This window comes from Anopheles funestus, chromosome 3RL (genome assembly GCF_943734845.2).
Source record: "Anopheles funestus chromosome 3RL, idAnoFuneDA-416_04, whole genome shotgun sequence".
Lineage (NCBI taxonomy): Eukaryota > Metazoa > Arthropoda > Insecta > Diptera > Culicidae > Anopheles > Anopheles funestus.
In genome coordinates, this window is record NC_064599.1 from 65,435,558 (window position 1) to 65,449,130 (window position 13,573).

The 13,573-nt window shown below is 39.3% G+C and overlaps 1 protein-coding gene across 1 annotated transcript; it reads left to right on the top strand.

Annotated features, from left to right (window-relative positions):
• Positions 1 to 10,182: 10,182 nt before the first annotated feature.
• Positions 10,183 to 13,569, top strand: LOC125769133 (reticulon-4-interacting protein 1, mitochondrial-like). Its single transcript, XM_049437608.1, has 6 exons — positions 10,183 to 10,549; positions 10,995 to 11,075; positions 11,166 to 11,319; positions 11,394 to 12,107; positions 12,728 to 13,122; positions 13,207 to 13,569. The coding sequence occupies exons 1-6, from the start codon at positions 10,502 to 10,504 to the stop codon at positions 13,291 to 13,293; spliced, it is 1,479 nt and encodes a 492-aa protein (XP_049293565.1). The 5' UTR covers positions 10,183 to 10,501; the 3' UTR covers positions 13,294 to 13,569.
• Positions 13,570 to 13,573: the final 4 nt, after the last annotated feature.

Consider the following 13,573-nt stretch of genomic DNA (forward strand, 5'->3'; position numbering starts at 1 on the left):
AGTTTCTTCCCGTGCGTCAACCGTGGATCGTGGACCGCGCGTACCGTGAGGTTGGGGGTGCGATCGAGCGAGGAAAATATTTTGCCAATGCAATATTTATACACGTTTTATATATTGTCGAATGAATGAATCCATTCAATGCAAATTATATTGTTACTGCAAAGATGACCGGGATCGGGCCATCTCGGGTTGGGTTGCTGTTAGAGCAATAAGTTTTTCGTAAGAAGGGTTGTTAAGGGAAGGAGGGGTGGCTGGTGGGGTGGTAGGTAGATGATGCACCGCTTTGCATTTTGCGGTAAATGCAGCAAAGCGTTCCCTGTTATTGCAAACGTTCACCTAGCGACCGTGGCGACACGAGCGTCACAGAATGACGTTGAATGTTCCATCTTTACGGCAAACATTGACCAGTCCCAGAAAGGGGGAAAAGCAAGGCGAAGAGAGAGGGAAAGAGAGAGGGACAGAGGTTTAGTTAATCACAACGGCAAACAACATACATCTCGTAACGAAACGACACCGGCCAGTTCATGACTTCGATCACCGACTCATCTGTCCGGTGTTAGATATATAATCATGCTGCAATGATTCAACGATTTCCATTTAAACAAAAAAAAATAAATCTAAAGAAGCAACAACAAAAACAGGTGTTCTTTTCACGGAATGTTTCGCATCTTTTCGAAATACTTTCAAATATATTGCTTAATTTCGTGGTGTTTTTAATTTTGTTTTTTTTTTTTTGCTTTTGCTTTTTAAAAACGGCATTTTTAAACGATTTTTTTTGGTGTTGCTTCTCTACTACAATTTCACCGGATACACGCTTGACACAGTGAGACAAGCGCTTAATTAATTTCCACCTTCCGTTTTCGGGTGAAAACCGTGTCTTCCTTCGTTTTTCTTTTATTTAGTAGAAATGATAGGAAGAACAAAAAAAGGCACAAAAAAAAGAAACCGATATCCGGTCGAGGGTGGCCAAAAAAAAACGGGAAAAAATTTGCACCACTCGCGAAGAAAGCGTTTGCATTCCGGGGTTTGTTCCCTCTCGCCGGAATGTTTAGTGCCTTGGTGGTGCTTATTAAATATATACCTTTTTTTCACACCATTTTCCATCCTTGCACGAATTGGTCTTCAGATTTCGTATTTTTTTTTGTTTTAGGTGGTAAAACTGTGACGCTGCAAACCACGACACAGTTCGGACGGATTTAAACTTGTCACATAATTTAATTAACGAACAGTTTGAAACAACTTGAAATTCTGTGTGTGTTTTTTTTTGTTCTTGAGATTCTTTTTCTTGTACGTTTGTTTCTTTGTGTAGTGTTAAAGAAAAAGATAGAAAAGGTTGGGTGCGATTACAAGGGAAAGTAATTAAATGATAAGATGCTCATTGGTATACGGCACCGGAGTGTCTCTTGAGTAGTTTTAGGCACTGAAGATGTTATTTGATTTTTTTTTCGTTCTTTATTTATTGTCCTTTAATTCTTCAAAGAATATGCGAACTTATTAAAATGATTTTTACGTCTTTAAAAAAAAGTAAATATTGCTTAATTCAATTTTTAGTATTGATTTCACGCATTTTTTTTTGTACTCGCCTTCCATACAATTAACAATTGCTTTTCTTCATCAGCAAAATGATGAAGAAAAGCAATTGTTAATTGTATGGAAGGCGAGTACAAAAAAAAACAAACACTATTTCATCACATTAGGTGTATATTCAGTTAATTAAATCTTTCTCACGCAGTCTAGTTCAGTGAAAACAAAACCAAGCAGCAAAAAACAAACGCCAAAAGATAAGCTCTGGAGAAGCATCTGTAGTGATGAGTTACACTTCATACTGCGTTTGAAGGAGCGCAAAAAAAAAAGAATTAAATTAAAAGAAGTAAAAAGTAACAAGTATCAGATAAAAAGAATTCATGCATCACAGATTAGCACGGTACGGTTCGTTTGACTGAGCCTCTGGAGAAGAAGCCAGCTGAACCAGAAGAACCACCACGGCAATATCCCGATTCCCTCCCGGACGTTTGTCCTTTGTCGAGGGAGATGTTGACCCTTATAATTGGATTAAGTTTACGTGACAACCTATATTGAAGAGTATCAAATTGTGACTTTTTTTTTAAATTGAACAAAAAAAAACTTAAATAATATTTAAGGTTTATAAAACACGTATGTTAAGTTACTAAGGTATTAATGTCGAACACAAACTTCTCAATATTTGTCTACCCCAATAATAAGCGTTTATGCAAATGAAGAAATGTTCTTTCTCATTGTACCTTAAACAGCCCTAAATATTCGCGAAACTATTGCCATCCTCGTGTTCGGCAAACGACCAACTCCGCCCATTGTGCGTGTGCCGTACCGAGGCTAATATTAATTTTAATGTTTTAATATTGTTGTCGATTTGCAAAAATTGGCAATACCGGTAGCGGTAACAACAGCAAAATGCCCATGCCAGCAAAACGCAGCAGGAAACACGAAATGAAAAACGACCTACGCCAAAAACATATCAACACGCCCCCCCGGGGGAAAAACTTCCATGGGAAAAACTCCGTTCTACGGGGCGACAACAGTTCAACCACGATAAGCATCTTTTCACCAGGACGAATCCGGAATAGGAAATGGGGAATTTTTATTGATGTTGCCCCCTTTTTGGCGTTGGTATTACGACGGGTTCGGGTTGTTTCTGGTTGCGTTTGTTTCGCTTTGAAGAATCACATGTCTGCCATGTCGTCCACTTTAGTCTGTCCAACCGTTACAGTACAGGCCTACATGACAAAAACTCACACAAAAACTGACACATCCAATGAAGAGGTTTTACTAGAACGGGAAACTCAGATTGCCGTACGAATGTACCGAGGATATGCAAACGAAGTGAAATTCTTCTTCAACTAGCGAAGATGAAACGCTAACACGGTTTACGGCTAACCGGTGCCGACTAATTGGCTTCTTTACCGTGCTTTGCCGAGGCCACTCACAGGTGAATTGAAATTGGCCTAATTTTGAGTAGCCTCTTCATTCTGCTAGCATCGTCTTTTCGTTGTTTAAAAAAATAGATGGAAAATTGGCTCTAATACGTTTAGACAGTAATACATTTCATGCTGTATTCTTGGAGTAAAATTGAAGAGCAGTTAATCATTTTTTCAAAAAAGGAGTTAGTAAGCTAAATATTGCTGTTTGATTTTCAACATATTATTCTTAAAGTTTTAAAACTGTCGACACCACATTTTGCAACTGTCCTATTAATTTCTGCTAATAAAAATCTTTCTTCAGATATTTATGATTAAATGAGGTTTACTTACCCGTGTAAACAAATGGTTTTTTTACGCAGGACACGTTACTTTCATAAACCAAAGAATTCAAACATGTTTGCCATTTTTCTTTCACTTTCACAAACATTTAAAACCCCCGGTGGCAACATTTAAAAACACATTTAAACATTGAAAATACTTTTGGCGTAAGGTAAGTGCTAATATTTCAAATAATTCACATTTGGAGAAATAAGTGTTAAATTCAGAACGCGAAGAACAAGCAGGAGTTTTTGACACAAATAGCAATTTCCTTTATGTTTGGTTCTTCCTGAGGTATCTTGGTTGAAGGATGTCTTAGAAAACTTCCGAAAAAATGAAAGCTCCTATATAAATCCTATGGCCTATCCGGCCACCAGAATTTTTAAAATTATCAGCTAAATGATATTAATTGAAAAATTTAAAAAAAAAACATCTTTCTTCAAAGATTCATGCAAATACGACGAGCAAATCAAAATATATACGCTTTACAATCCGAAAAAATGAAACCCCCATACAAATCGTATGGCCTACCCGTGTAGGTGATTCGAGATATCGGGGGTATCAATCAAAAAAAAATTTAAATTATTATTAAATATTTAAAAATATGATAAAAAATATTTAAAAATAGGTATTTTTTTTTAATTTTTCTTTTTGTACGAAATGAAGAAAACATGTTTTTCTAGACCTTTGAAAAAATCAAGTCTGTACGACTTTCCTATAAAAAGATATTAAGAAATAAAAGTGCAAAACTTACCCAGGTTGGCGATCGTTGACAATAGGGTTAAACACATTTGGCACAATTAAAACAATTTTTCCACATTTAAAACTAAACATTCGCCCATAATGGCAACATTTTAAAATACACGAATTCACGCAATAAGGAAGAACCTCATTGAGCAATAGACATCTACACAAAAGACACTTTTTTTCAGCAAAAGATAACCAACACTTCCTTCACTTTTTTCTGTCCACAACATTAAAGCTTTCCACAACATTTAACGAAAACTCAAAAATTGTATTGAACTATACCAAGCACGGAAGTTGGGAAAGAAACTCGTTCTTAACATGCACTGCACAACACAAACACAAATAATTTGCATGCTTAGTACACGCATAGTACCGGCACTGATTTTAAATTTCTTAACACTCACACACGTACACTCCGGCGTTAGCAACAGCAAACTACGAGGAGTAACGCAACGCATGCACGTACATTGCCTGCGCAGGTAAGAGCAAGATGGAGAAACAAATCTTGTCATCGCTTCACGATGGCCACGATACCGTTAGATCCGCAGCTGCAATGGTCGATAGTTTATCCCAAAATAGTTCATAACGAGGCTGTTCGTTGCCACTTTAATTTTACACACTGAATTCTTCTATAACGTACACACTTTACGCTTTGGTGTAAGAAAAACACCACAAGCGATGAAAATGAAAGAAATGTCACGTATGCGTACGTTGATACAAGCCGAAATTGGCAACAAATTTGGTCACTTGCAAAACAAAAATCTTTACTCTTTTACATCAAATAAATACACGAAATGATGTGCTAAGTATTCTTTGTAAAGAATAAGAACCTCGAAGATCAATTTTTGGCACCAAAAACACGACTTTTGCCAAACTTTTTATGAACAAAAAAAGGACGCCGTTTTACCGAAAAAGCTTTTTTCACACTCAAACGTATCGCTGCCCGATCGCTACTGATCACAATTACCTCCTTATCTCATGATCATAATCTCTGCTGCTTCGTTATCACACCTACACAACTATAATTGGCCGAAGCGGCCACCCGACCTCATCTCACGCATCTTATTCCTTCACACACACTTCGCTCCTGCTTGGGAGCATCATTGAATTAAATAGAACATTTTAAAAAATTGCATATACAGGGTTTTCTATTCAGTTTAGGCTAGCTGCACACTTTTTCCTACTCTGCCCACTTGATTTATAGTAAAATCAAGTGCACAGAGCAGGAAAAAGTGTGCTGCTAGCCTAAACTGAATAGAAAAGCCGGTAAAGTTGTTAAACTAACTTTCTTATTTATTTGTTGTAGATGTTTGATTATCTCATTTTATTCGTATTAACTTAATCTTAAAATCTGTTAACAAGTAAACGATTCATAAATAGTTTTCTTTTCATCTTATGTTTTTATATTTTTTATTTCAAAAGAAAAATACTGTTAACATTTTCAAACAGTTGAAGTAATTTTTACATTTTTTCACCATTACTTTGAAAGTTTATTTGAGTATTAGTTTCATTTTTTTGGAAACTCTAGTGCAATAAACATATCTTTTCCATTTTCTTTATTTTTGTTAACTGCATTGTAGACTATAAAATAGATTTTTTTTGGTCTATGTTTTCGTTTGTTATTTAACTATAATGCAACACTAAATAAAAGTAAATTGAAAAAAGAACAAAAGCTACAAGAGTGAAATGCCATTGATGGAGAAATAACTCACCCACGGTAGAAACAATGTTACACGCACACAAAATGTAAGCAAACAACACATAATAAAAACAAAAGTTACAAACAACAACAAAAAAACGTTTTTTTCACTCCTCAGCTGCTCGCTGCCCGCTAAAAACTTATGCTAATATTTGCCAGAAATCAACCGTCACCAACGTCCACTGTGGTCGGTTCCGGTGGGTAACTTCATTTTTACGATATTAAATCGGTGCCGGACGTGCACCGGGGGTGTATGGAAAAAATATTACACATTAATTAACAATTTTTGGTAGACTTGCAGGGACACACCAGGGCCATATCCATCCATCCGGTGCGGCACTGGTGGCTACTATAGTGGTACGGTCGATAAACAAGAGCAACCACATCGGTTCCAAACGCTAACGGGCGGAGCGGCTGACAATATCGAGTTCTTACACCAATCGGTCACATGCTGGCCGCCGGTTGACGACGGGTACAAACCATCCAGACCGGTGTTCTGGCCCCCGGGGGCCTCGGAGAGTATTGATTTAATGTAAATAAAGATGTCAAACTGCGGTAATAAGATTGATGGCGTAATGATAGCTCGTCCACGATAGGGATGGGATGGGTTTTTGTGAGCGTCCACGCTCTCAATGTCCGATGTCCGAATGTTTGAAGCGTTGCTGCAGGGATTACAATGAAGTCGGGCTTTAACAAGAGGTCACAAAAATAATCCAATTATGACGAGACACGTTTCAAAATTAATACAAATTGAAAATAATTAAACCAAAAGCTTTATTATTCCTTACAACAGTTGTAAAAGAATGGAGCTAAAATCGAAAAACGAATAAAATTACTAAAACACTCATTTACTTATATCTGCCAGGCACTGTATGGGTGGATAGTCTCCCGGATGCAGTCGGGACATCGTTGCGTTGACACCGAAGCTTAAGCGGACACTGTTTTATGTTGACCAGGCGGTGGAAATTATTCATCCATTCGTCCCGTAGGTTGTCTAGCGTTGCATTTCCACTGGTTTTTGACCCTACCCTATATACCCATCTTCCCATCTTCAAATTTGTCCCAACGTCCCAAATGGAAAGGATGTCGCCGATTGTCCGGATCGGCTTGTCAGTTCCTACTACCGGCCATCCATAATGTATGCATACTTGATTAGGATAAATATATTTACAAATTTTCACTTGCCGCCCGTGAAACCTGGGGAATCGGAACTGAAACGAATCCTGCAGGAAGTGGTAGGATTTGGAGGAACGTTTCATTCCTCGCTGGATTGAGCATTATTTGCAAAGAGCCAAACTCGATGTCACAGCTGGGCCAGTTGACGGTTTTAAGCCGGATCCCTATAAAAACAACCACCGAACCCGATGTCAACCGAAACAATCTCAACCCATTCCGGTCAGCTGGGTAGCATGAGTAGTGTCCGAGGTTTGGCTGGCCCTCTTACACTCTCTCTCTCTCTCTGGTTGTGGATATTTGTCATACTTAACATTGCATTATGCTGCACGCTTGCAGAGGCTTTTGCAGGTGACGCTTTGCTCTATATATTTAGGTCGAACCCAGACACAGTATCAAACATGTCCGGATTTTGAAAAATTAGCTAACAGCGTACTACCCTCGGCAGGAGTTATGTAGCGCAAATGGGACTTCTTAGTCACCAAGCGAAGAAAACCTTGGAGAAATTAAGCCACCATATTATGAGTCAGCAGTAGCACGGCTCATAAACAATCGAAGGCCACTAATATTCTTCAGCGACAGCTTACCGTACCGTACACCCAAATGACTCCTCGTCCAATGGGAATGTACTAATTAATGATGCAAAATTGAGATATTTTCCTACGGATTTTTTTGCGGAAAAGGGAGTAGACACTGGAGAGGCGTGCGTTATGCAAGATCATCGTCCAATCTTCTGCACTGTGCTCCCAATGGAAGTGGAGGACACATTTTGAAGGACACAAACAGTCGAAATCGATCCGATAGGACATGATTAAGTGAAGTTGAACCAGGACGCGTGTGTATTAAGAGTTGTTTAGTTGCGGACGGTTTAGGCATTAGGTGGGATTGCAAAAAAAAGGATTAATAGAGTAGGGAAGAAGTCTGTTTTTGTAGTCTATAAAATCGTTTTAATAGTTTCATATTCATTGTGCAACTTTATAGTGACGATCGTATTGAAGTTTAATCAAACACAAACATTAGTAATATTTAAGTTAATTTCACAACTGTTTACAAAATTAACATTCACTTTAATTTGAACAGTAATTATGTGCAAACTGTTAAAACCAATAATATGGTCAACAAGAAAATAAACAAACACCGTTGCCTATGGTAACGTGGAGAGAAGATAAATTATCTTCACTACACAAGTGCGGAGTGAAGGAAAAATTTAACTTGACTTTACAATCCAAGCAAATCATCGTTTTTTGGCTTTTCAATTTCCACTTTGTTTCGTCCGTTCGTCCGGATGGAAGCTTTTTAGCTCCTCCTACTTTTTCCCGTTTGCAGCACATCAAGCAGCACTATGGAACACGGGGGACAAATAAAATTTTTAAAAACCGAATAAAAAAACAAAAACGTTACACTAAGAAGCTCTTTTTGTGTATAAAACAACTTTTTTTATCGTTTTTACGTTTTACCAAATACGACTAAAATCATCTAATCAAGAACAATGTTTGCTTATTTACAAGCGGTATATGGAACTGACTACTGTGCGTCAATTAATTATTTTTGGTTTTTAATTTTCGTTTTCTGAAACCGAAACATACCTCCATGGGGCACAGTCCTTCCCACCAATCTTGATACAATCGAAACAATTAAGCTATAAATTATACGAACTCGCGTATCTTTTTTTTTGTTCTTAAACAAATGACCAACCTGCTTGTGCATCGATGTTTGCAAACTGCAGTTTGCAAATTTCATGTTCGTTTTTTTCTGTTATCAATCCCATACGACAAAAACAAATGGTCAGCAGTCAGCATGACCGGACACGATCGATTTCGTCTGGCAAAGAAATAATTTATTCACACTCTCCGCACTATAGTGGTCTGAATATGTACCTCACGCGGCGGTTTTGTCGGTGTCAATAAATTTATAATTAATAACGCTTACAACACACACTACTCTCGCGTAACGCACACCACCCGCATCCACTTGTCACGCAGTGTTTGTAAGAGTAAAATGTAACACACATAAAAAAACAGAAACGAATAAAAATCATTATGTTGTGCATAGCCGTTCATCATCCATGTTTGGTCGTAGCCTGTCGTATCGAGTTTTTCATTTACAGTTCGTCAACAATAATGAAGCAAACTGCACCAAACTATTTGTGCATGTATTTAACTACACGCTACCAGAAAATGGTTGTACATTATGTGATTAAGTCGATCATTTATACTTCTCTTGTATAAAAAGGAATAAATAATATTACAACAACTAACATGATATAAGAAATAAGAAAACTGATATACTAGAAAATTACCTTCCCTCTCTCTTGTTGGCTTTAACGACCTTACAGGTCACGCCGAAGGCCATTTCTGGCTTACTAGACTTATTTTTAAGAAAATTACCTTAGATATTGTAAATCTAGATGTACTGAAATGTATTTCGATTTCGATTCTTCGATTCTTCGATATTTCGATTCTTGAAGTTGAAGAATGAAATTTCGATTCTTCGATATTTATTATGGAAAGTATTGATGGCGCCAAAATAAAGATTCTTAAAGACTCAAGTTCATGGGATATTTTCATGAGAATGGCTTTCAAGCTTGTAGTTTCTACAAACTTGCAGTACACTTGTAGTGTAACACTTCTGATTTTTAAAATTGTGGAGTGCTCTTAAATGAATATATCTTACACTTTAAGCTCATAACAGACCGCACTTAAACTTAAAACTTAAAAAAACTTTCAAATTTAAAACTATTTCCAAGTACCACAAGTTATGAGAATCATTTACTTATTTCTTGAGCTTTTCTTCTCTATGGCATTGCTACCTCAAAAATTACAATCTTCCATCTTTGAACTTCCTTAAGTTTATTCGTACCTTGGTGTCCGATATATACCGTTGTAATTAACCGAAGTGCGTAGATCAACTCTCATTAAAACCAGCTAACCGAAACAAAGGATTAATTAACCTGCTCAACCTGTTCACATTCATGCATGCGTCCTAGAGAATAAGTCTAATAAAAACATGTAATACGTCAAACAACTAAAAGAACCCTTCTTCTACTGTAGAAGTACAAAAAAGGAAAATTTTTAAACTTTTAAAAATACTCGTTCGATAATATTACATTCGAAAGTCGCAATACTACTCCACTTTTATGCAGGCTGTCAAAACGTTAAATGTCCCGTGTGCTTCCCACTGTCAGTTGGTTTGTTTTGATAAAGTTCGCTTTGTTCGTGCATTCTTCGTTCATAGCACCCCACCAGTAGCTAAATAGCAAAGCAGACAACGAAAAGAGTGAAAGTGTGTCTACTATTACCATCCAACTCCATTGTTTCATTATTTTGTCCATTTGTTAAGGTGTAACACACGAAACATATCCTTGAATCTAGTCATTTAAATGTACTTTTAGCGAACGCAATGGAAGCTTGGTGCGTGTGATAACATTAGCGAAGGAAAGGCAAGCAAAACAGTTTGTATGGTGTCACTGCTGCACGAAATGAACGGCTGCAGAAAGGATTCCGTTGCTTCATGAGTAACCCCCATCGTTGGAAGAGCTATCACTCCACTTTTGGATAGATTGATAACGCAGGCCATAAACTCAACAGTGCAATAACAGACGACCCAAATGGATGCCGCCAAACAGCGAGTGGGAGAAGTGGTTGGTGCTGTAAAGGTAATGAGCCACCGAATGGTTCCCCTCAGTGCCATAGATGTTTTGTGTGTTGTCCGTAAGCAAATCAACCTGCCCAAATCCTCAAACTAACCCTTTAAAGCTTACACAGCGATTGCTTTGGTGGCTTCTAATCGTTGTTCCGACCGGCATTTTTTCCACCCTCAGGAAAACCTCGATAGCTCTCTTATGTAATCGATGTATGAATGTTTGTCACAATGATCGTTTTTTTTTTCGTGTGTGGATTTTTTTTTTCTTCTTCTAACCCTGCTTGCACGGACATGGTGTTACACGCTACTCTCTAGATCTACATGTAAATATACGCTACCACAAAACTAACCCATCGACAACCGTTAAGCCTCATAAAGACCGTAAAACCCGACTTGTATAGTGTGTAGTCGCTGCTGTGTATCTAAAACGTCCCGTTCTGCTATTTCGTTGATCAAAGAATAACGTAACCATGGCAACCGAAAGCGGTCTACGCGTGGTGCGCCAATACTCCGACGAGGGACGTACCTTAGCACTGCGAGTAAGGATATGCTTCCCGTTGCGTTATAGCTTAGCATTGGTTTAGTGGATACAAATTTATGCTTTTTTTCATTTATCTTCCTCCTGCTAGACGTTTAACGAGGCTAACAGTGAGGCTGGCACCGTGGTACGAAATGCTTGGACGAGCTTGATACAGTTGATACAGCGGCTCAAAACATCGGCCCGGGAAGTGCTTGATCCATCGGTATTGTACGAAGAGTTGCGCATATTTTTCCGTGATGAAAGTAAGTATCTTGCCACCTTCATCAGTATTAAGTCACCCACCTTACCCACCTACCTTCCACTACAACATCCACAGTTGCCCGCAACAATGCGTTCGCGATACTGATCGGGCTCGGATTCGGTACGACCGGTGGTTTCATGCTGGGAATGTATCTCGCACGGCCCCATCTACCAACGCCGATCATGAAATCGATTGCTTCCACATCGTTCCGCGATCCGGACAATGTGGTCGTATGTCAAACGGCCGTACCACAGTTTCAATCTGCCTCGGACATATTGGTGCGCGTACGGGCGGCCTCACTGAATCGGATCGATCGCCGTATCGCGTTCGGGTACGGCCGTACGTTACGGCGCATGATACGCACCTACAACAGTACGTACGATCCGGAACTGCCGCTAGTGCTCGGCCGATCGTGTGCCGGTATCGTGGAAGCGGTCGGTACCGGTACGAAGAGTGGGCTGGAAATTGGTGATGAAGTGTGGCTTGCTACACACTGGTACGAACCCGGCGTTGCGTCCGAGTTTGTCGTCGTGCCGGAAACGCGCGTTTCGCGCAAACCGTTCCTCATCGGATTCGAAGGTGCGGCCAGCCTACCGTACAGTGGCTCGATCGCGCTCAATCTGCTCGATGCGCACAACCTGAGCGAACACACGTGCAAGGGTCGTCGCATTTTGGTACAGGATGCATGCTCACCGGTCGGGTGCGTTATCACGCAGCTCGTACACAAATGGGGCGCCCATGTTGCGGCCACTTGCCATACGCGATCGGTTCCGGTGATCAACAATCTCGGTAAGTATGCGTTGGGTGCATTGCAGTATTTCTAATCAACTCTTCACTGTAGTAAAGTGTAGAAAAGTTCTAATGCTCTTGTTTCAATTCAATTCGTTACGCTCTGCAAGAGGAAAGAGGTAAATGGCCATTTTTACAAACATTGTTCAGTACGCTGCGTTCCAAAGTAGTAGCCTTACGATGTTTTTTTTCTCTCTCTAATTCTTAAATGTTCTTTTAAAAATAAAAATATCTAAAAGGTTTTAGGCAAATATTTCGTGTGATTTACAATCACTTCGATACTATTAAATGATTGTAATACAGAACCTTTAGATACAGCAAATCAACCTGTTTTGAGCTCCTTCTACCACGGCAATTCAATTAATATTCTAAGTGAAGCTATCATTTTGGAACACACTGTACAAGAAGCATGTGTTCTGTGTTATCCACGAGCGAGCGATCAAATCAACATTTTGCAATTGTAAATGTTTAAAATTTTTACCAAATTTATGCCCGTTTGATGGAAAACAACAGGAAACTTTAAGCTAACTATGTAACAGCTATCTGCTGTGTATTATTTCTCCTACATATAAGCAGTATCGTATCAAATTCCGCTTTCCGACGCTTTTCCAACCCCGTAGGTGCAGCGGATATAATCACCTTCGCTAACGAACACTTCAGATCGAACTTTATCGACGTTAACGTCGATAAATCGAACTTTATCAACGAGCTAACGTCGAGGGAAAAGTTCCATTTCATCTTTCTCACCACCCGCCTCGGGTACGATTATAAGTTTCTGGAAAAGTTCCTTACCAAAGATGGTGTGATAGTGGATGCGGTCGAACCGGAGCTGTCCACGGACGATTACGGTGTGATCGGGCGGTTCTTTCTCGGCACTTATGTGCGCTGCCGGAAAGCGTTCGCGCTGCTGTTTCGCACCAACGTTGACTGGGGTGGGCCCCATCTGTGCCATCTGGTGCTGGAACGTTTAGCCGGTTTTGTGAATGATGAAACGCTTAAAACAGTCGTCGATCGGGTAATTTGTGCCGACAAAACGTCACTCTTACTATTAAGACTTACAGTGCGGCCTTAATGTGCGCTTGTTTTCCTCCTCTTGCAGGTTTATACACCGAACGAGGTGGAACGGGCACTGGAGCACATATGTAGCGAAAAAAGCATCGGCAGCACCATCATCACGTTCCGGTAGATACGATCAAACGCGATCTTCCGACACTGGACACAACTTTCTTCGGGCTGGACTACTAGATAGCGTTTTTTTAAACGATCGAATAGATAGTTTTTTTTTGTTTTGTTTTGTTTTGATTACTTTTATCACTGATTTTACATTTGACGTACAACTGCGCGCGCCTCCCAAAGCCTATTGGCAAACGGAGTCCGGTAATGAAAGTTTGTGTGTTTTACATTTTCCGGATCGCGGTTCGGGAACAGAATAAAGAAAAAAATTAAATGCAGCAAAAACGTACGGA

Coding starts and splice junctions, on each gene's coding strand:
- LOC125769133 (XM_049437608.1), top strand. CDS start 10,502: ATGGATGCCGCCAAACAGCGAGTGGGAGAAGTGGTTGGTGCTGTAAAG. Junction 11,320..11,393: donor CATATTTTTCCGTGATGAAA/GTAAGTATCTTG, acceptor CAACATCCACAG/TTGCCCGCAACAATGCGTTC. Junction 13,123..13,206: donor TTAAAACAGTCGTCGATCGG/GTAATTTGTGCC, acceptor CTCCTCTTGCAG/GTTTATACACCGAACGAGGT.